Source organism: Erpetoichthys calabaricus, chromosome 2 (assembly GCF_900747795.2).
Source record: "Erpetoichthys calabaricus chromosome 2, fErpCal1.3, whole genome shotgun sequence".
In the NCBI taxonomy this organism is placed as follows: Eukaryota; Metazoa; Chordata; class Cladistia; order Polypteriformes; family Polypteridae; genus Erpetoichthys; species Erpetoichthys calabaricus.
In genome coordinates this window covers 6,094,207-6,118,065 of record NC_041395.2, presented here as the reverse complement: position 1 = coordinate 6,118,065, position 23,859 = coordinate 6,094,207, and the positions used below count along the sequence as shown (strand labels likewise).

General features: G+C 40.6%; 1 protein-coding gene across 1 annotated transcript in view; it reads left to right on the top strand.

Annotated features, from left to right (window-relative positions):
- The window catches only part of LOC114669442 (basement membrane-specific heparan sulfate proteoglycan core protein-like), a 108,025-nt gene that overhangs the window by 16,948 nt on the left and 67,218 nt on the right, over positions 1-23,859 (top strand). Inside the window, exons 4-8 of the mRNA XM_028825667.2 lie at positions 1,737-2,018; positions 2,294-2,590; positions 12,113-12,406; positions 15,583-15,855; positions 21,765-22,043. Of these exons, the coding sequence (XP_028681500.2) occupies positions 1,737-2,018; positions 2,294-2,590; positions 12,113-12,406; positions 15,583-15,855; positions 21,765-22,043 (1,425 nt within the window). The remainder of the gene's footprint in view (positions 1-1,736; positions 2,019-2,293; positions 2,591-12,112; positions 12,407-15,582; positions 15,856-21,764; positions 22,044-23,859) is intronic.

Genomic DNA, 23,859 nt, shown 5'->3' with positions numbered 1-23,859 from the left:
CTGCACTGCAAAAAGAACGGGGAGCACCTCCAGTTTACTTTGGGGTCTTGCATGGGGAAATAAAGAAATGGATGTCCGCTTGTTAATGTGCACACTCATGTACACTTATGTGATCGCCAACAATTTAATGGAATAAAGAAAACTATGTTAACTTTCCCTCACTCAGTACACCACTTAACCAGAAAGTTCCCCTGTGGACTGGCAGATGAACCTTTGCCACCAATCAGCGTTTTCCTTTTGTTTTGCCAAGGTACCTACCCTTTCCAAACACTTTTACTTGTCATCACCCTTCTGTTTGTGAGCACGTCATCTCTAATTTTTCTCAGCACCACATTTAATTTTGCGCGTCACATTAAGTGTACGTGTCACCTTTTTTAATTGTGCGTGTCACACCTTTACATTTTTTGTCACTTTCCTTTCGGCGCCACCGTAGTAAATGAGTGAACCACTGCTGAGTTCAACTTGTTTACAGTACTTCAATATAAAGGCTGAGGGCGGGCCCAGCAGCAGTGATGTCAGCGTGGCCCCGCCTCTTGAGGTTCCACCCATAAAACACAAAGAATATATTAGCAATATGAGTACATCCATTTATCTTTCCAATCATTTTCCTAACCTGCTTACCCAGGGCAGGGTTGTGAGGAAGCTGGCACCAATACCAGCAGGCATAGAGCATATATACTAAATAACAAATATTTTATAAACAAAAGCTACCTAATTCCAACAAACACATAAATGCAATACTTCAGAAAAACTAAAACAATAAAAAAGGACGTACACACAAGCCCTGACTGAAACATAACGGTGATACTTTGTCACACACGTACTCATAGGAGACGGTCTACAGGCTCTAATGGTGCTATTTCTCAGCCAGTCCAGGGGTTGGCGCTGTCACCTGATCCCTTCTCCTTTTGCCCCTCAGCAGACCAGCTGAAGAACCTGCCTCTCAATAACATCAACACCAGTCCACCCCCTGTTGACTTCACTCCCGGCACCCTCTGATGACATCATATCCGGTACCCAGAACCCATCTTCCTGCCATGTCAGTTCCTGTTCCGGCCTTCCTGACTCCACCTCTTCCTCCGTTCAGCCATGTTTATAGAGTTCTGTTTTGGACTCCTGTCTGTAAAGACGTGTTTATTTTTTCTCTACCGGTTTTTTCAAATATACGGGATGACAATTCCAAAAATTTATTACATACTATAGATAATCGACTATTTCTGTTAATCTCTATCCTTCGAGGGAGGAAACAAGATTTGGTTTAGCGAAGTCATCTGATTTTCAAGTAAGCTTGGTGGATTTTCAGTTTCCTGACCCTCACTTGACTTCTGATTTTGGCCCATTGGTTTGCGATTTCTGAACTCATTTGTTACGACTTTGTTTCTCGTCCCTGACTGCATATTATTTCCATTACCATTTCCTGGTCTTTTGCTACCCATGATAATTCTCAGGCAATGCCTTTGTCCTTTATCATAGAGATTTTACTATGAAGCCTCAACACTAATTCTTTATATAGAATACATAATTCCTTGAAGTTTAAAATGTATTTAATTAAAATAACATTTCTTTTGGAACGTTAAAATCTACGTAATTAAGAATTGAAAACATCTAACAACCTATTGACGAGTAAAGCTGACTGGCTGCAATCGTACAGTTGGTTTAATGATGTGAATGGATGGCTGGAGACTCACCTGACATGTCCTCTTTTGTAACTCTTTGTATTCTTTTTTATTTCACAGAACTCTTTTCGTCTCCCACTCTCTCAGTCACGCCGTTGAACCCGGTCTGGGTTACAGAATTCATCTCACTGCAGTGTCACGTTCACCTAACCAACAAGACCAAAGACACTGCCCTCCAGTACCGCTTTGTCAGAAATAACACTACATTGACAATTAGGGACCTGGGACAGCACAACATCAAATGGGCCTCACTGGAGGATGCTGGGAATTACTACTGTGAGGTGGTGGCTGACAGAAACGGCTTTTCAAAAAGAAGCAGCGCTGTCTACGTCCAGGTGAAAGGTCAGTTCTGGGTCTTTCATTCAGTATTTCTACTAAGCCTAATAAAATTGCACTGTTGGTTTTCCTAACCCACACAAATGTGAATAAGTTGGAATGTTCATGCGGTTTTGTCTCTTCCTCAGACTTATTGTATTCAGATTTCTAGAAGATTTTTTAACACTTTTGTTCATTTTAATTGACACTTGAGGATTCAAAGAGTTTTTAAATCATTTCTTTCGTCTGATGTTGTGTGTTAGTAGAGTGACACTCAAATCTTTAAACACCTCCTTTCTTAGCTGGAAAACCAAAACCTCGTCTGTCAGTCAGTCCTTCCTGGACTCGTTTTTACATCGGAGAAGCTATGAACCTCACTTGCCGAACAGAAGACATCTCCTCTGGATGGTCCTATTCTTGGTACAAAGACAATCAAGAAGCTTCACTTGACCTCGTCATCGACACTACTGATGACGGAGCCGTGTACGCTCTCAGACGGTTGACTGGGTCTCACAGTGGCGAGTATCGTTGTCGAGCTGCAAGGGGCAACCCGCTGTTTCATTCAGATTTCAGTGATCCACTTGTGTTGCTCATATCAGGTGAGACATTTTAATTCATTCTTCAAACACCAGAACTTTCCTTGATCCTGCATTAATGTCAAGTCACATTTGGTTGCTTAGTTTTCTTATCCTGGATGTGACCTGTGATTATTCAGTTTGACTTTTGTCCTTATGTCAGGCTCACCGTTCCGATTCATGTATTTCTGGTCTCAGTTGTTGTGCACCAAACCTCCTCAGTTGTTTTGTCATTCTTGACTTTTTCTTTCTATTATGGTCTAAAAATCCAAGAGTGGTAATCCATATCCATGTTAGTAAGAGACCTGCTACCCCAGTGAAGGCTCTTTTAGAAGTGCAGCTCAATGTCAGAGGTTAGAAGAAATTCACATGAAGGTGGAGGATGAAATGACATTTTGGAATCTCTTAATTTCTAGATGAGGCTAAAGTTATAAATGACAAAGTGAGCGCCAGCAGATCATATCAGACTCTTAATACAATTAGGGCAGTAGGTACCTTCTGGTCCAGGATGTCCATTACCAGCGATTTGGTGAGATATCATGACCTCCATGAATGTGTCTTACGGAACTACCAAGAACAGCACTGAAATTGTAATTTTTAATCTTTAAAACCAATACATATTGAATATTCAGTTCATAATTTTACAGACGATCCTAACCCATCACTAACCTTAACCTAATCTTAAAGAGTAATGCAGAGTCACGTGCCAATTTATAGCCAACCGAGTTGACGTGATTTATACTAACAGCCGAGTGCCATAGGAAAACAAAGGGTAATAATATGCCATCAGTAGAATAGAATCTTCCATTATCATTAACTAGGGGGCTTTGCCCCCTGCTCACCTCGCTCACCAACCCCCATGCCTGTGCTACACGCTAGCCTCTTGGCGGTTCTGCTGCTCGCGTATGGGGATACGGATGTACAATTTAAACAGATTGTTATTTTCATGGGAATTGTTACATATGCCTGATAGAACTAACTATTTTACAATTCAGCAAGTAATTAACCATATTAAAATGTAATAATTTGAAAGTAAATTATGTTTCATGTTGCGTTAGAGTTATTCGTTGCATAATACGATTTTGTTCTGTTTGGCTTTGAAATTAACACCCAAATACTTTTTAAACTTACACTTTCACTGTAGAACTTCAGTTAAAACAATTTTTGGAATTAAATTTTCATCAATATCGCATTGAAATTTGATTCTGTGTTTGGACTCTCATCATGACAATGCAACATATAACTGGCTGTGATTGAATTTCGTTTCTTTCTCTCTAATAAATAAAACGACTTTTTTGAATGTTTGTCTCTGAGATTTGTTAATTGTCTTTGCTAAAGCTGTTCTAATGGGAAACTGTAAATGTTTTAATATGAATGGCAGATCAAGATTTCCTTTGGTGTCTAATGTCATTAGTGAAGATGGACTACATTACCTTTCTTGGATTCCTCTTTCTTTCTACAGTAATTCATGTGGCGGACAACCGGACGGTGTTAACGGTTGTAGATATTCTTTGTGATATTATAAGTTGATGTTTTCATCTTCCGCACCATCACCACCAACTGTTTCAGCAGAGTCTATAAGTATGCATAAAACCAATTTGACGTGTAACCGATTGACAATTTTTGCGTTAATTCGTTTGACTTCATCGTTTCTTACCTGTGTACTCATTTCTTCTGTTGATAACCTTCGTGATGAAATTCTTCAATAAGATTTGGACATAATATGTCTTTTTTAATTGGGAACTTAAAGTGAGGAAAACGTTAAAATTTATAAGAGCTGAGAGAACAGAAACTGTGTCTGTCAAAAGCATTCACACCAATGAGAGGTGAGAGGACCACAGGCGTGGGACGTTAACCAGAAGTGGCTGAGAGGAGGGCGTGACTTGAAAACATCTCAGGGCCAAAGTCTCATCTCGCGAGACTTGAAAAAAGTGTTGTCTTGCCTCGTCTTTTTTTATATAATAGAAAGATATTTCATCACGGGGTCTCATATTTTTTTGACTGTTGGAGGGTCCTTTAAGGTTTGTTTTCGTCATCGCTGCTCCATGTGCCTAATTCTTACACATTCAGCCCAAACCACCTTTTTAAATTCATTGACATCCCACTAGCAACTATTAAAGATTGCCCCCTTAGTAAAACAAGCATGAGTGGGGGTCCCCTAAATGAAACAAGCTCACTTAGAAATGAGGAAACATATCATGCAGTGCTTCATATCACTTAGGTGGCCTACCGTGAACTACTCACAAGACAATGATGGCAACCTACGACCCACCGGCTGGGAACCTGAGTCGCAAACCCAATGCTTGAGAAACACTGGCTTATGCGACCCACCACAAACCAATGATAGCAACCCACAACTCCATGCTTGGGAAACACAGCCTTACACAGAATTGAGACTTGAAGATTGGTTTGTGTTGCTCTGAACCAGCAGTTAAAGTGACCCACAGCAGACCCATAGAGCCTCATCTGCAATGACCTGCACGCTTTGTGACCAACATACTGTAATAAAATAAGTGTGATCACTACACTTCACCACCTGAGAGGGAAATAGATGATGTTCAAAAGATATGTCAACATTAAAAAATATTCAGTCCTAGACCCCTCATCCTGTGCCCGCCGATACTTGAAAGAAACCCAGATGACAGTTAGATTGATTAAATATACAAGTGTATTGCAATCCAGGACCCAGTGTTTATACATGAAAGGTGTCCGGGCGATCGTTTTGTGATCCCTTTTTTCACTGGACGCCCTCACCAACCTCCCTACCCACAGCAGCCAAACCTTAATCCCTGGTATGATACCCACACAAAAAGAAAAGGAAATCAGAAAGAGAATGATCACATACAGTATAGTCTGTGTGAAACAATGATGAATCTGGACTTAGTTCTTATTGTATGAATGGGAAAAAAAATGGAGAGCAGGCAAATATGGCTGCTCTCTCGCTATCCTGAAGAATTTAGAGCGATTCTGACCCACCAACGTGAGCACCCGGAGTACCAATTGGGCCATATTAAAGAACCCTTCCCTTTTCTAGGGAACTCGCCACGCTGTTTCTTATCTTCTGGGTGGCCACCTACAAATAGCAGACATCCCCGGGTGAAGTTTGGTCTTGCTGTCTTCTTAGGCTTAGATAGATGAGCTCCTTGCCTTTTGATTCTCGTTTTTTGGTCAGCTGTTCCCCTTAAAAAAATATTTCCCACTGAAATGAGTGCCTAAATGTTATGAGTTGGTTTCTTTTTTAATTTTTTTGCACTTTCTATGGAGGGTCTAAGTTCTGTTTATTATTTTTTTACATTGTGCAACCAAAAGCTAACTTTTCTTGTCACCTTATTTTCTACACGTTAAAAATATTTAACGTCTCACCACGATGTCATTAAGTGTTTTCTTACGGTGCCACCATTTTGTGGAATCTTTCTATCACATCACTATCAAGTCTGCAGTGAATGACGTCATCCGTGTGACCGTATAAAATCATTCACTGCACACGACCTTTGATAAAACACGGCACTGTGCACTTCATCCGAGATTATGGATTTCCATAAAAAGGTTGCTCTTGTTTCTTATTTCTGGCTTAAGATGCTTTGTTCTCTTTTATTATCTTTGAGTTTTATTTGATGTTTGGCTTTGTTACTTCATTTATTTGCCTCGCTGATTACGAACTTTGTCCGGTCATTTTGACTGTTATCTGTTTTTCAGTCCCAATATCTTGCCAAACTACCTACTTGCCATTTTTGACAGTACATTTAGTGACTGCATACATCAGCCCTTGACGTGTGTGTTTTGAAAATTGCTGGCCTTTGAGATAATGGAAGAAGAAATGAAAGCTGGTAAACATTTTCCTGTTATATACACAGGTGGTCGGACTGAACCAAGAAGCTGCCATATATACAGTAAAAGCAGACTTAACATTGTAATAGGCAATATGGGTCGGCTGGAATTTTGGCTGGGATAGATGGCTCCTTACATGACCACAAGGTCCTTTTAATGGAAGGATGTGGGAGGACGGCCATCTCAACCATGTTGGTTAGTGGTACCTTACCTGACTGGGAGGCTGTTATAATGGATGGACATGAGAGACTGCTTTGCGGGGCCATGTGCTTCGCCAATACACTAGGTGGCAACATCCCTTTGCTGTGCATTCTGTCTGGGCATCTTCAGGGCTGCATGAGTAGTTCTAGTAAGCAGCCCTGTTGTGGTCCTCTGGTTCTACTTAAGGGAGCTGCTGAGGCCAGACTCTTCTATCATGGGGGGAGTTCCACCTAAGCTGGAAGTACTTCCTGGATGCAATGTGATAGCACTGGAAGTAGTCCCGGGTTCAAAATAAGGGAAGCTGCTCTGGTTTGGGAGAGGACTCTGATGAAACTCACTTGGGTGGAGTGGAGAAGGGAAGAGTCATATTGACAAAGCTGTGGAGTGCATTAAGGCCGGGTGGGGCTAAAGGGGAACACCACTACTACATTGGGGTCTTCCGCCTGTCCTGGATGTGCTTCTAATGTGCAGTACTGGGGCACCAGAAATACTCCTGGGTCAGGCATAAAAGAAGTCACCTCTTCTACATTGAAGAGTCACAGTACTCTTGGAGGAGTGGTGGTGGAAGGAGATGAATGGTTGCACATTATTATTGAGCTGTACTGACTGAACCTGGTAAAGACATTTTTGTATATTAAACTACCATTTATTTTACCTAAAATGGTGTTTGGTTGTGTTGTGTCTGGTGTTTGGGGCTCTGGGGTGCCATCTGGTGGCCACACATAACATACAAATATAATTATTAGAAGAGTAGAGTCCTTAAATATGCAGAAGTATCAAAGTCTAATTCTAAAAAACGAACAAAAAAAATAGTTCAGCCTGAAAAAAACAAAATCTGTAAGGGTTCAAGGGGGTTCAAAAGACCGGCCAGCTGCCAATGGGCATTCTACCACACATAAGACATTCCTTGTCATTTCCAGGCTGTGCCACAGTGGATTCTTCTGGACAACTGGGCCACAGACCTTCATTGGAGCATCACAAGCAGCTGCCCAGTGCCTCAATCAGGTAGTAGTGGTGCAAAACACCACCACACAAGAACCAGAAAGCGACAAAAGAGTCATAGGAGCATTTAAAATGTTTTACAGTATTAGCCAGGCGTATCTCTATTAGCGACGTATTCCAGATTTGGGGTGCAGAGCAACAAAAGGACAAATCATCACTTCTGTTTTTGCTTTGTTGTTGGAAATGTAAGCAGACCACTATTAGAAGATCGAAGGTTACAACTTGGAATGTAGGGGGACAGGCACTCCAAATTACAAGAAGGAGCAGATTATTTAAGGCTTTACATCCTATAGTTATATTTCAAACTCAGGTCTAAATGACAGTGGTAACCAATGTAACGACGCTAACACTGCTGTGATCTGCTCAGATTTTCTTTTACTTGTTAAGCTGTTTTGGGCCTGCAGCTAATTAACATCATTCAGGACCAAAAAGTATCTATCTATCTATCTATCTATCTATCTATCTATCTATCTATCTATCTATCTATCTATCTATCTATCTATCTATCTATCTATCTATCTATCTATCTATCTATCTATTATATAGTGCCTTTCATATCTATCTATCTATCTATCTATCTATCTATCTATCTATCTATCTATCTATCTATCTATCTATCTATCTATCTATCTATCTATCTATTATATAGTGCCTTTCATATCTATCTATCTATCTATCTATCTATCTATCTATCTATCTATCTATCTATCTATCTATCTATCTATCTATCTATCTATCTATCTATCTATCTATCTATCTATCTATCTATCTATTATATAGTGCCTTTCATATCTATCTATCTATCTATCTATCTATCTATCTATCTATCTATCTATCTATCTATCTATCTATCTATCTATTATATAGTGCCTTTCATATCTATCTATCTATCTAACTATCTATCTATATATTATATAGTGCCTTTCATATCTATCTATCTATCTATCTATCTATCTATCTATCTATCTATTATATAGTGCCTTTCATATCTATCTATCTATCTATCTATCTATCTATCTATCTATCTATCTAACTATCTATCTATCTATTATATAGTGCCTTTCATATCTATCTATCTATCTATCTATCTATCTATCTATCTATCTATCTATCTATCTATCTATCTATCTATCTATCTATTATATAGTGCCTTTCATATCTATCTATCTATCTATCTATCTATCTATCTATCTATCTATCTATCTATCTATCTATCTATCTATTATATAGTGCCTTTCAGATCTATCTATCTATCTATCTATCTATCTATCTATCTATCTATCTATCTATCTATCTATCTATCTATCTATCTATCTGTTATATAGTGCCTTTCATATCTATCTATCTATCTATCTATCTATCTATCTATCTATCTATCTATCTATCTATCTATCTATCTATCTATCTATCTAACTATCTATCTATCTATTATATAGTGCCTTTCATATCTATCTATCTATCTATCTATCTATCTATCTATCTATCTATCTATCTATCTATCTATCTATCTATCTATCTATCTATTATATAGTGCCTTTCATATCTATCTATCTATCTATCTATCTATCTATCTATCTATCTATCTATCTATCTATCTATCTATCTATCTATCTATCTATCTATCTATCTATTATATAGTGCCTTTTATATCTATCTATCTATCTATCTATCTATCTATCTATCTATCTATCTATCTATCTATCTATCTATCTATCTATCTATCTATCTATCTATCTATCTATCTATCTATCTATCTATGTAAATGCCTTTCAGACAGCCTTGGGGTCCCAATCCCTCCTAATCCACTAACAGCTGTGTTTGGTGGGCTCATAGAGGGGCTTAAAGTGGAGAAGGACAAACAAACTGTCATGGCCTTTACTTCACTATTGGCACGTAGACTTGTCTTGAACAACTGGAAGAATCCTAACTCACCACTTTTAAGTCTGTGCGCCACTGATGTTATATATTATTTGAAATTGGAAAAAATCAAATTCTCACTTAGAGGATCTGTGGAAAACTTTTTCAAAACCTGGCAAAACCTGATCAGCAACATTTTAGAATAAGCATTTACTGTAAATTGGGGGAAAGGATTTTCTTCCCTTTTCATTTATTTTCCTACTCTTAAAGTTTTCCTCTGTCTGTTGGCTTAACTCTCTTTCTCATAGATGGGGTTTGATTTCAACTTAGTTATGTCAAGTTTGACTTGCTTGTATGGAATGTTACTTGCTTTTAATAAATTCAATAAAATCGCTCTATTATGAAAGGAAATCCTCCGACCAGACTTTTTCAAAGAGATCATTTTAAGTCCCACGAGATGAGACTTTGGCCATGAGAGTTTTTCAAGTCCCGCCCTCCTCTCAGCCACGCCCACGGTCCTCTCACCTCTCATTGGTGTGAATGCTTTTGTCAGACACAGTTCCTGCACTCTCAGCTCTTACACATTTTAACGTTTTCCTCACTTTAAGTTCCCAATTAAAGAAAATGTATTATGTCCAAATCTTATTGAAGAATTTCATCCTGATACAAAATTGTATAACGCAATGAATAACACAACATGAAACATAATTTACTTTGAATTTATTATGTTTTACTATTTTTTACTATGGTTAATTACTCGCTATAATGTAAATTAGTTAGTTCTGTTATGCATATATAACTATTTAATCTGCTTAAATTGTAAATCCGCATACGTGAGCGGCAGAACTGCAAAGGGGCTAGCGCGTAGCACCGGCACAGGGGGTTGGCGAGCAAAGTGAGCAGAGGGATAAGCCCCCTAGTGCTAAAATAAAAAGATTCTTGCTGCTGAATTCTCAACTCACTGCAGATGACTGATGTCTTTCTTAGGTAGTTCTGTTAGGAGTGCATTGCCGTCATCTAGTTGGCTAAAAATAAAAGTGTGAACTCATTTCATAGCATCTTGATGTGTTATAGGAGGTCTTACTCTTGTAACGTGCCTTAAATGGAAAAATGCAGTCTTGGTAATCTGGTTAATGTGCCAATTAAACGTTAGGCCAGAGTCCATAATTGCATCTAAATTCTGTACTTCAGTCTTGACCTTTCATGCTAAGGGTTCCAGTTTATTTCTTTGACCTTCGCTATTTCCGTTTCACACTGTCATGTGTCCTCTCCATCATGTGACCCGCGACTAGGAAACAGTTTGAAGGCCACCACAAAATGGCAGCAAATGCAGTAAAGAATTATTGAAAACCAGTAATGGTGCATTGCACGAATCCACTTGACTTGAGCATTCCTAGTTTTCCTCCTCTTTCTCTGCACGTTTATCATTCGTTTGCTCAGAGGTTGATGTGCTTGCTGCTTCCTGAGCAGCTCTTCTTTTCTCCACCCTAGTGGCCCATTTCATCTCTTCTGTTGTTCGCATCTTTTCACGTTCAAACTGATTAAGTTGGTGTTTGTGTTGCAATTAGTTAGTACGTTTTCCTTCATTTTTCACTTAAGCTGGCACTAAGTCTTCAATCTGCATCAAGAATGATTTGAGATATGAAGAGGTAGGGGAAGTGATGGCGAAGGTGGTAGGAATTGAGAATGATGCCCATTAACATGCGCTGCACGGCCGGCCGCTACCAAGAGTTGATTCTACAATAAAATTAAATTAAAATAAAAAGAGGAATAACCTTGGTGGTCAATCATCCCCTTGAAAGCGGATAGTAGACGTCATTTAGTATACAGTACTGTATGTGGACCAAATTTCAGGTCAATCGCTCAAACGGTTTGTGAGCTACAGGTGATTTAAAATCCCGGACAGCCACAGTAACGTATGATATAAGGAGATGGTGCCAAAATGACTTCATTTTCAAAAGGGTTAATAAACAATGGAAACAACACATATAGAAATACCACAAAATCAAACTAAATGATTCTCTAAATGTTAAAAAAGAAAAATCATGACTCATCAGAAAATCCATGTTGCACTCTGTCAGTAGGTAGTATTGGGACTCCCCTGTGGTCATGTCCAAGGCAGGCAGGGTCTCTCATTTCACACACATGCAGGCCCATCAGATTTTGTCACCAGATTCTCCAGTGCCGTTTGTGATGTTTCTACACACACTGCGTTGAGTCCACAGTTTGAACTTAACACTTGTTGCTACCGGCTTTGATTTGAGTTTCATGGACTACAACGAGAGGTTGGATAATGGACTAAAGGACTCAGGACCATAGGGCTAAATGCACAGATCAAGTGGCCCTTTGTCTGTTCCCAAATGTCACAAACCTGCTGAACAAATAGGCAACATTTTGAAGACGTTATGGATTATGCATTTCCTGGATGTGTTGTCTTTCTCCTTTTTATTTTTGTTTTGTACAGTTTTGCTGCTCTGGGCTCCTTCCTTGGTCTCAACATCGGTATTGTAACAGTAAGGCTGTCAGATGGCCAGACTAACAGCTGAGTCTTTGTGACCTTTAATTCAACATGTCATATAATGTTAATGCTGTTTCTCTGATGTCTTCTCTATGGTCCCTGCACTCTGGTCTCTTAATGTGTTTCCATTTTTCTTGCAGATCCCCCAATGGCCAGTTTGACTATAGTGCCACAGCAGACCACATTTGATACCGGAGAAGCAGTATCTCTGTATTGTATGGTGGAGGGTAGTCCTGATAAGTGGCTGTATTACTGGTACAAGGGAAACACGACGTCTCAGATCTCACAGCTTCAGACTCGGAGCCAGAAAGGAAAGAACTACACGGTGACATCGGCCGCCTTGTCTGACAGTGGAGAGTACTGGTGCCGAGCCTCCAGAGAAGATCAGTCATCGTACTCAAGATTCAGTCAGCCTGTCCAGCTACACGTGTACGGTGAGGAACAGAGCAAAGGGTAAATGAGAAAGAGTGAACTGGAACATTAGGACAATCTGGAAGAGAGCAGGCCATTCAGCCCAGCAGAGCTCACCAGTCCTGTCCACTTAATTCATCTAAAAGAATATCAAGCTGAGTTTTGAAAGTCCCTGAAGTCCTTCTGTCTACCACACTACTTGGCCTCTTATTCCAAGTGTCTATCGTTCTTTGTGTAAAGAAAAACTTCCTAATGTTTGTGTGAAATTCACCCTTCACAAGTTTCCAGCTGTGTCCGCTTGTTCTTGATGAACTCATTTTAAAGTCACCGTCTCGATCCACTGGACTAATTCCCTTCATCATTGTAAACACTTCAGTCAGGTCTCCTCTTCATCTCCTTAAGGCTCAGCTCTTTTAATCTTCACTCATAACTCATCCCCTGTAGCCCTGAATCAGCCTAGTCGCTCTTCTCTGGACTTTTTCTAATGTCGCTTTGTCTTTTTTTTTAGCTAATTTTGAATTTCTTTAGCCATGCAGGAAGAGCCGTTGTTAAGCGGATCTTCTTCATCTTCTTCTTTCTGCTGCTCCCGGTAGGGGTCACCACAGTTGATCATCTTGTTCCATATCTCCCTGTCCTCGTCATCTTGCTCTGTCACACCATCACCTGCATGTCCTTTCTCACCACATCCATAAACCTTCTCTTAGGCCAGTGGTTCTCAAACTGTGGGGCGGGCCCCCCTAGGGGGGCTGGAAGTAACAAAAAGGGGGGCACAAAGATGTGAAAAAAAGAAAACAAGAATCGAAAATAAGAAAAATCCATCTATTGAAACCAAAACAAATTAACTTAAACAACATTCTGATACTAGAAAAATAAATCTAGAGTTAGATAAATGTTGATAAAAGTTAAGTAGGTATAATAAAATATGCATCTGTGATATATCAAGAATTAAAAAAAGAACAAATTGGTATTAGTGGGCTCCTTAAAAAAAAAGTTAGGGGGGCGCGATTAAAACTGTTATGAAAACTCGGGTCGCAAATACTTAAAGGTTGAGAAACGCTGCCTTAGGCCTTCCTCTTCTCCTCTTTCCTGGCAGCTCTAATAATAAAATAATAATACACCTTTCCCATGCGCAAGGCTCTTACAGAATATAATAAAGAACGGCAGAACATACAGTATATAGCATTATACAAACCAGATAAATAAATAAAGAAGATTAAGACAGTAAATTCTGAAAAAAACAGACAACATAATTGATGGTCTCACACACACACACAGGTTACATGAGCATCTTGACAGAGAAGTAAACTGAGAGAAGGGTAATAAAGTCAAGTAGAGCTAAAAGACAAACTGAACAGATGAGTTTTAAAAGAATTCATGGAGTCAGCTGACCTGATTAATTTTGGTAGGTCATTCCAGAGTCTGGGCGCTATACAGCTGAAGGTCCTGCTGTCACCCATGGAGTGTAGATTAGTGAGGGGCACAACAAGATTACCAGAATCAGAGGACCTTAGTGGGCGGGCAGGCACATAGTGATGGAGAAGGTCACTGATGTAGTTTGGCGTGAGGTTATTTAAAGCTTTGTAGGTTATTAGTAGGATTTGATATTCGATTCTGTAGGACACAGGGAGCCAGTGCAGGTGGAGCAGGATGGGTGTGATGTGCTCGCTGCTGCTGGTTCGAGTAAGGACTCTTGCAGCTGAGTTTTGAATAAGCTGGAGCTGTGATATAAGATTAGAAGGGGCACCTGCCAGTAGGGAATTACAATAATCGATGCGGGATGTGATAAAAGCAGGGACAAGTTTCTCAGCATTAGAGAAGGAGAGGAAGGAGCGAACACGGGATATGTTACGGAAGTGAAAGTAAGAAAGTTTCTTAATGTGATTTATGTGGGCGGAATAAGTGAGGGAGGAATCAAAAATGACACCAGGATTTTTTACAGTAGAGGCAGGTCTGATGAGATCACTGCCAAGATGGACTGGGAAGGAGCTCATTTTATTAAGTTGCATTTTAGTCCCAATTTGCAGGAGTTCAGTTTTATTGCAATTTAATTTTAAAGAGTTCTGCTCTATCCTTAGCACCCTTCTCTCTCCTCTGCACATGTCCAAACCAACACAATCTCACCTCTCTGACTTTGTCTCCAAACCGTCCCACCTGAGCTGACCCTCTAATGTCCTCATTTCTAATCCTGTCCACCCTCGTCACACCCAATGCAAATCTTAGCATCTTTAACTCTGTTACCTCCATCTCTGTCTCCTGCTTTCTGGTCAGTTCCACCGTCTCCAACCTGTATAACATAGCTGGTCTCACTACCGTCCTGTAGACCTTCCCTTTCACTCTTGCTGATACCCGTTTGTCACAAATCACTCTTGACACTCTCTTTTTCACTTCTCTTTCGCAATTAAAATTCAGACTTCAGTATGAACTGTGTTATTCCACTGATTGAAAATTAAAATGAAAAATGAATGGAATTCATTTGAAACTGAGAACAAAACAGCATTGTATTGCAGGTTCAAATGTGTGTGAAAAATATGGTTACTGGCAGCCAGGAAGCAGGTGAGGCAGCACAAAAAATTTGGGATACCATCCTGGTAATCCCATTGACTTCTTAAGTCCTGACAATAATGAGCATAGACTCAAAAAGAGCTGAAATGGTCATAACTGAGATCTTAAGTAATAAGGAATCACTTGTCTCAGCTCCTCTCTTCGCCGTGGTCCTTCTCAAGACGATGCCCTGACTTCTGCTTTTTATGTCTTGAGACCAGAAGGGGCAGGCGGTCCTTTCTTCTGACCTTACTGCCGGCCTTGGTTGCCCTCACTGGGTGTGTTTTTTTTTTGGGATGGGGATAAAGGAGATGATACAGTTAGTGACAGCGCCCCCTCTCGCCCAAAGAGTGGAATTGCTTAGCTCAGCTGAACTAATCGGGGACATATGTGTGACAACATTAATTCACCTCCTTTACCAACTCCTCTGCATGGCTTTATTAACAAAAAACAAAGGGTCAGAGAAGTGCATATAAAACGATTGATTTGAACTTAAAGTGAGCGAGGTAACAGATTTAATAAAAGAAACTGTCATGGTCTACAGTGGAGGCCCTGAGCTTTGGTGAGGCTTGGACAAGTCTATCAGTATAGACCAGTAAGTGAAGCAGAGACTTACCAAGAGGTAATAATAACACATGTGACCTTCTTCTTTCCACAGAGCGTCCAGCGGCGGTGCTTTCACTGACGATGGGCTGGACGCAAATGTTTATAACAGAAGCCGTGACTTTTGAGTGTAACATCACCGGCAAGTACAGCAAATGGCACTACAAATGGTACAAAGATAGAAAAGTGATTAACAGCAGTGCAAACAACCAACTCACAATTGGCTCCGCAGCCGAATCTGACACCGGCTCCTATACCTGTCAAGGGGAAAGAGCGGAGAATCCAACCAAGTCCCAAATCAGTGAGGCACGCAACATTACTGTGTCTGGTAAGTCAGAAGTCAAAAATAAATGCAAGAATTGCTTAAAGTCTTCAGGAGGGATAGATTGTAGGAATATCTGTTAGGAATTTTGTAGTCACTAGCAGATTAAAGGATGTTGGTGTGTAAGAAAGTTCAAGTCTGGAAGATGAGTGAACGACAACAGGCTGAAATCACTGAACAATCAGCATGCTAGTCTCTCTTATCACCATTTGCTGTTGCTCCTGTGCAGCCAGCATTTCATTCCTGGTCCAAGTCTGTTTTAATTTATTTTGTTGGTTTAGTTTTCTTTGTATTTTGCTTTGTAAATAATGTGTTTGTAATATTTGTCTTTATCCCTGTTTTGTAGTTTACTGTTTATTTAAGGAGTATTCGTGATGGTTTTCCATTTAGTTGCTTTTTGAGTTCTGCTCCTTGTGCTTTGTAGTCTGAGCCTAGGGAGGCGGGGCCCCTTGACATGGTTGGCGTCTATTTAAGTGACAGTAGACCACAAAATGGCTGCTGATGCATTAGCAGTTGTTTAGGTTGGTTTTTGAATTTTGGATTTGTGCTTCTGTGAGTCCTTGTTCCTCTGGTTGATGTCTGTAACTGATGTTTTGATTGGTTTCTTTATTCCATTTTTCTAGTGTCTCCATGAACTAAATCTCTTATGGAGCCTTAATACCCACAGAATTCATTTTTGACTTTTATTTTGTGATCTAAATCTTCCTGAGAAAGTGATTTATTTTTACCGATATACCGTGACACGATCTTGCTTTTCTTGTGGACTTTGCCTTATTCTGACAACAGCCATGGTGATGAGTCCCAGAATGCTCTGTGGTTGTGATGTCATTGACGCCACCATATAAATATCGATGAGTCCTTTATATTGTATTCAAGATTGGATAAGCTTTGTTTGTTTCTTTAGTGCTTTTTGTGGTGTAAGACTTATTTTTCTGAATTCTTAAGTACGGTTCTTGTTCCACCCTTTGTTCTTGTGAAAGATTATTTTACTTACCTTTATGTGTATTCTACTTATGCTTTTATTTCCAGGTCTTACCTTTCTTTTAGACAGAGAAATTGGGTTTTGGCTTGCTTAAGGACTTAAGTTTCTGGTTTCAGGACAGGATTGGTCCTTTGAACCCTTAAACCGTCACATACTTGGAGGTTAATGCACCCCTGGACGGCAAATACATTTTTGCTGCACTTTGTAAAGAAATGTGACAATTCACCAAGAAAAAGTGAAATTTTAATGGAACACATTTTTTTCACGAAAAGGGCATCACGAGTACTGTAACACTGATCAGTTTACACACTGCTAATGAACTGTAAAAACTATAAAACAACTACTGCAACAATCTATTATTATATGTACAAGGTACAACTGACGCCATTCATGTAATTCAGTAACTCACCGAGCCAACTGCACTTGAACTGGCTGTACGCAAACACACAACGTTTGCCAACGCTGATGACTGTAGGCTCGTCTAGTGCAGCGGCTCAATTCCAGGGATAGTGATGCTGATTCGCTAGGGGGCGCCAGTGGTCTATGAGCTGGCTGCTCAACGAATGTACGGCACGGACTGATCAGCTCAGGCGTGCTGGCAAATTGCACTGGGAACCGGTTAGAGCAGTGGTTCTCAACCTGTGGGGCCACTATACTGTTTGCAGCGGTTTAAGGGTTAAGGTTTGCCTTTTTATTCCTTGTTTGCTTCCATATTTTCATTTTTCTAATTTTTGTAAACAGCTCTTTAAAATATAGAGAAAATTTTTTTTGTGTTCTTGGGACAAAGGGCAGTGAGTCCGCAAACTGAAAACATGAGCAGCAGGAGAAAGAACTGAGACAAAGGGCAAAGCAGGAGGCCAAACTGAAAGTCAAAAGAGCCAAAAGGCAAATAAATAATTCAAAGAAAATAAATGATTAAGCTTGGTCCAGTTTCAGATACTGATGACAGTTTTGGGGTGAACTTTATATTGGCATGTTAATGACAACATCGTAACACTGTCCTGATGTATGCTGGGATACGATGTCATTGAGATGTGGCACCTATGGACAAAGCAATGTGGTGTTGAAAAAGACATGAAATAAAAGTAAACTGTTAAACAGAGGCTCTAATGGCTCTAATCTGTAAAATAATAAAAAGAATTCCTTGGATGTAAAAATCCCTAAAACAACACCAAGATGGCTGTTCTAGCTTCAGGGAATGACAAGAAAAGTTAAAATGAAACTCTAAACATAACAGTTTTTGTCATTTGGGCCAGAGGTTTGGTGGTTCCTCTCCCCCTTTCTATATTAATTATTTTTTGGTCTTGTGGAGGTTGAAAATCTTGCTTCAAGACTTTGGAGAACAAGCTGCTTTGGTTGTTAAGGCCAACATTTGGAGCCTTGTGTCCTAATGTTTGAGACCACCCTGGATTTGAGTTTTGATAGGTGACGGTTCATAACAGCTCTCAGTGGTGTTCACCTCCACTTCTCTCTGGTCTTTCCTATCATCCCTTTTCTTCCAAATGCCCAGTTCTCCTCAGTCTGTTTTTTTCCTATCCTATCCATACAACCTTGATCTCCACATCAACTCCATCTCTTATCTCTGCCTTTGTGTCTTTCTCCCCTGGTAAATCTCGGCACTTCTCGTTTCATTCTTTATTATTTTCACTTCATTTCCCTCCTTCATTGACCACATCTCACTCCAAAGCACTCCACATTTCACTCCACGTCTCACCCCTCTTCACATAGCATTCATTAACCATCCTTCATTGCCAGAACAGCAGTCGGCTCCCTAAACTTCTTGCAGGCACCTCACACTTTTCTCTCACCACTAAATAATTCAAATGCCTTCCGCTTCTGATTTGTACCTAAAGACCGTAGGCTGTAGACCTTTCAGTCCAGTCTGTCTTTTTAAGCCCAGTTCCATCATCCCAACATGGGGTCTTAACTCTGCCAACTGTCTTGACTGTCCACCTCTAATTATCATGCTGGCCTTTCTGTTTGTGCCGTTTTGACTTTTCTTCAGTCTATGGTATATCACATGCTGCTCTGGCCTTCACGTCCATTACTATCATGAATGCTGTGGGCCTCATGACAGATCTGGACTGAAACCCACCTTCAACTCCAGACATCCACTAACCCAGAGCTTTTTGTTCATTCACTTGCACAACGGGTTACATGTTGTTTCTTTCAGGGTTTATTCCCTCTGTTTTATTGCTATTTCATTATTTTTCAAATTTGTATTTAAATTCTGTTCTGTTGATTCATTGTTTAGTACTTATGTAGTCTGTCTTTACATTTATAGATGTGCTTTGTATTCTTTGGGTGGAGCCCCAAGAGGCGGGGCTTCCATGACATCACTCCTGAGCACCCACCAGGACTTGTTCTTTCCAAATGAAGTGTTCATTTATTAAGATACTTTGAGTCATCTCAGCGAGCCAGAGGTTTATGATTATCCTCTCCCTTGCACAGTATTTCTGATATATTTTGAAGATACCATAACACCTACACTTCAGAACAGGTCATCCTCATGAAGGCTAGCACATTCATGCCCAGTCGGTACTTGAATGGGAGACCATCCAGGGGAAGCTTGGGTTGCTGTTTGAAGAGATGTTGGTGAGGACAGCAGGGGGCGCTTACCCTGTGATCTGTGTGTGGATCCAAATGCCCCAGTGCAGTGACGGGCATACTGTGTAGTAAACATTGGTGCCATCCTTTGGATGAGATGTAAATTTGAGACGCTAACTTTCTGTGGTCATTAGGGTGTACCCCGATATCCTGGCTAAACTGCCCACCACAACTCCCTAATCATACCCTCACTCTCTCTCTCTCTCTCACCCCTTCACCACCTAAGAGCTCATGTGTGGTCAGCTTACGGGTGCAAGAATGGCTGCCATCGTATCATCCAGGTGGATGCTTCCACATTGGTGTTGGTTGAAGTGGCTCCCCATTGTCTATGTCAAGTGCTAGAAAGGCACTATATACAGTCATATGAAAAAAGTTTGGGAACCCCTTTCAGCCTGCATAATAATTGACTCTCCTTTCAACACAAAGATATCAGTGGTATGTCTTTCATTTCCTAGGAACATCTGAGTACTGCGGTGTTTTCCGAACAAAGATTTTTAGTGACGCAGTATTTAGTTGTATGAAGTTAAATCAAATGTGAAAAACTGGCTGTGCACAAATGTGGGTCCCCTTGTCACTTTGCTGATTTGAATGCCTGTCACTGCTCAATGCTGATTGGTTGATGAGCTCGTTACGCCTTGAACTTCATAGACAGGTGTGTCCCATCATGAGATATAAAGGTATTTAAGGTGGTCAATTACAAGTTTGGCTTCCTTCCCTTTGACTCTCCTCTGAAGAGTGACAGCATGGGATCATCAAAGCAACTCTCCAAAGATCTGAAAACAAAGATTGTTGAGTCTCCTGGTTTAGGGGAAGGCTACAAAAAGCCATCTCAGAGGTTTAAACTGTCAGTTTGTGTAACTGTAAGGAATGGAATCAGGAAATGGAAGGCCACAGGCACAGTTGCTGTTTAACCAGCAGGTCTGGCAGGCCAAGAAAAATACAGGAGCGGCATATGAGCAGGATTGTGAGGATGGTGACAGACAACCCACAGACCACCTCCAAAGACCTGCAAGAACATCTGGCTGCAGATGGTGTATCTGTACATCGTTCTACAATTCAGAACATCTGCACTCGCACCACAAACAGAGTCGCTTGTTGTATGCCAATGCTCATTTAGACAAGCCAGATTCATTATGGAACAAAGTGCTTTGGACTGATGAGACACAAATGGAGTTACTGTATTTGGTCAGAACAAAAAGCACTTTGCATGGTGGAAGAAGAACACTGCATTCCAAGAAAAACACCTGCTACCTACAGTCACATTTGGTGGAGGTTCCATCGTGCTGTGGGGCTGTGTGGCCAGTTCAGGGACTGGGGCCCTTGTTAAAGTTGAGGGTCGGATTAATTCAATCCAATATCAACAAATTCTTCAGGATAATGTTCAAGCATCAGTCACAAAGTTGGATATTTCAACAAGACGATGACCCAAAACACAATTCAAAATCTACAGAGGCATTCATGCAGAGGGAGAAGTACAATGTTCTGGAATGGCCGTCACAGTCCCCTGACTTGAAGATCATCGAAAATCTATGGGATGATTTGAAGCAGGCTGTCCATCAAATTGAACTGAACTGGAGAGATTTTGTATGAAGAATGGTGAACAATACCTCCATCCAGAATCAGACACTCATCAGAGGCTATAGGAGGACAGTGTCTAGAGGCTGTTAGATTTGAACTAAGTATTGATGTAATATCTCTGTTGGGGGGCCCACATTTATGCACCTGTCTAATTTTGTGATGATGCATTTTGCATGTTTTCTGTTAATCCAATAAATTTAATGTCACTGCTGAAATCCTACTGTCTCCATAAGGCATGTCAGATATTAAAAGGAAGTTGCTACTTTGAAAGCTCAAGCCAATGAGATACAAAAATCCAAAGAATTAAGAGGGGTTCTCAAACGTTTTCATATGACTGTATATTGTAAGATTTAAAGTCTTTTTGAACTTATAGAGCCAGCTGCCCATTTTGGGCCTGGGCAGGCCGAAGTCTGCTGGTAGTGGTTGGGGGCTGGCATTTTGGGGTAAGGCCATTTCTAGGCAGGTCTGTGAAGATGTTGGCCTGCTTTGTGGATATTTTTGGAGGCCTTCACACCCGTTTCACCATATCAGTGACTCCTGTTTATAACATTATTGAAATCAAGTATTTAATTTGTATTCTTTGAATAATCTTTTTTTCACAAAGCCATATGTGGTGTGTGTCTCAGAGGTTCAGCAGTAAACTCCAATGTCTGTGGTGATGCTCTGCTGGTTAAGGATATAATGGAGATTTTTTGGTTATTGTTGCACTTTTCTTGTTTTAAATGTCTTTTCATTTTGACGATTTCAGTGTCTCTACCAAGGCTGAGCCTCACTTCACCAGAGACAAACGCCTATGAAGGAGAAAACTTCACTCTGACCTGTGAGGTTAAGGGTGGCACACAGGGATGGAAATATGATTTCTTTAAAGGCTCCCAACATGACGTTCTAAAACGTGACAGCAAACTGAATGTCCACACAATCCAGGAGGCGACTGTCTCAGACAGCGACACCTACTGGTGCCAAGCAAGAAGAGGCCCAGCGCAACTGAAATTGAACTTCAGCAATGCTCTGACATTAAAGGTCCAAGGTAAAGTGAAACTGAAAAATCAATAAATGTATAAATTATGTTTCTGTCTACGACTCTAACAGCATAAACCCAACAGACCATCGCATTCCAATTCAGACTCACAGGGAGCCAACATTGTCCATCACCCCAGTCCATCATAGGGCCCTTTCACACACACACAGGCACATTTGCTCATGTGGGCCATTTTAAATCTGATAATAAACAATAAACATGGAAGAACAACAAACTCCACACAGTCCAGACCCAGGACACCAGACTCATGAGGCAGTGTCCCACCCAAGCCAACTGCTGTAAAGCATAAACCGACCATCAGTGCTCCTAGTGCCCCAGTCGACATGCCAACTGTTCAAAGAAAGTGGAAGTTCCTGTTTTCTAATAAAACCAATGTGCTCTTTAACATCCTTGGCATTAACCCTGAGTGTGACTTGGGATTGGAATTCCATGCAATTACGGTTAAACCCGAGTCAGGCTTAGGGTGACATGTAATGATACGCTTTATAGTGTCATCATCGCTTTACTGTGGTTTGTCCTGTTGGGGGACATGGAGATTGGTCTGGGGTGGATTGGACATTCTGTGGCTCCATCTTCCTGTTCCAAAACTATTTATGGAGGTTCTCTGCTCCCATGTTTGGGCCTGTGTGGTCTGTGTATACTCATTTGATCCCAGGCTGGGCATCTGGGTTTGTTTTTATTTTTGATCTGCCAGATGAGGCCTCACCATTGTGTTATAAAGCTTCAGCAGGACTTCATCCTGGTACTTGTACTCCACACATCAAGGTGCTATATAACCTGACATTCTGTTTACCTTCTTCTGCACTCTGTCTGGAAGTCGATAGCTTAGAGTCCACTACGACTCCTAAATCCTTCTCATAAGGTGGACTGTCGAAGTTCAGACCCCCCATTGTGTATTCAGACCTCACATTTTTACTTCCTATGTGTAATTCTTTACATTTACTGACATTAGATTTCATCGTCCACAAATCTGCCCAAACCTGTCTGCTGTCCAAGTGCTGGAATGAGCCTAGTTGCTCTTCTCTGGACTTTTTCTAGTGCTGCTATGTCTCTTTTGTAGCCTGGAGACCAAAACTGCACCCAGGACTCCAGATGAGGCCTCACCAGTGTGTTATAAAGCTTGAGCAGAACCTCCTGTGACTTGTACTCCACACATCAAGGCGCTTTATAACCTGACATTCTGTTAGCCTTCTTCATGGCTTCTGAACACTGTCTGGAAGTCAATAGCTTAGAGTCCACTATGACTCCTAAATTCTTCTCATAAAGGTATACTTTCGATTTTCAGACCCCCATTGTGTATTCAAACCTCACATTTTTACTTCCTACGTGTAATTCTTTATATTTACTGACATTAAATTTCATCCCCTGTAGCCCTGAATCGGCCTAGTCGCTCTTCTCTGGACCTTCTCTAGTGCTGCTATGTCTTTATGGAGACCCAAACTGCCCACCGTACTCCAGATGAGGCCTCACCAGTGTGTATAAAGACTTGAGCAGAACCTCCTGTGACTTGTACTAAACACGTCAAGGCGCTATATAACCTGACATTCTGTTAACCTTCTTAATGGCTTCTGATCACTGTCTGGAAGTTGATAGCTTAGAATCCACTATGACTCCTAATCCTTTTCATAAGCTGGACTTTCTATTTTCAGACCCCCATTGTGTATTCAAACCTCACATTTTTACTTCCTACGTGTAATTCTTTATATTTACTGACATTAAATTTCATCCCCTGTAGCCCTGAATCAGCCGAGTCGCTCTTCTCTGGACCACCTCTAGTGCTGCTATGTCTTTATGAAGACCCAAG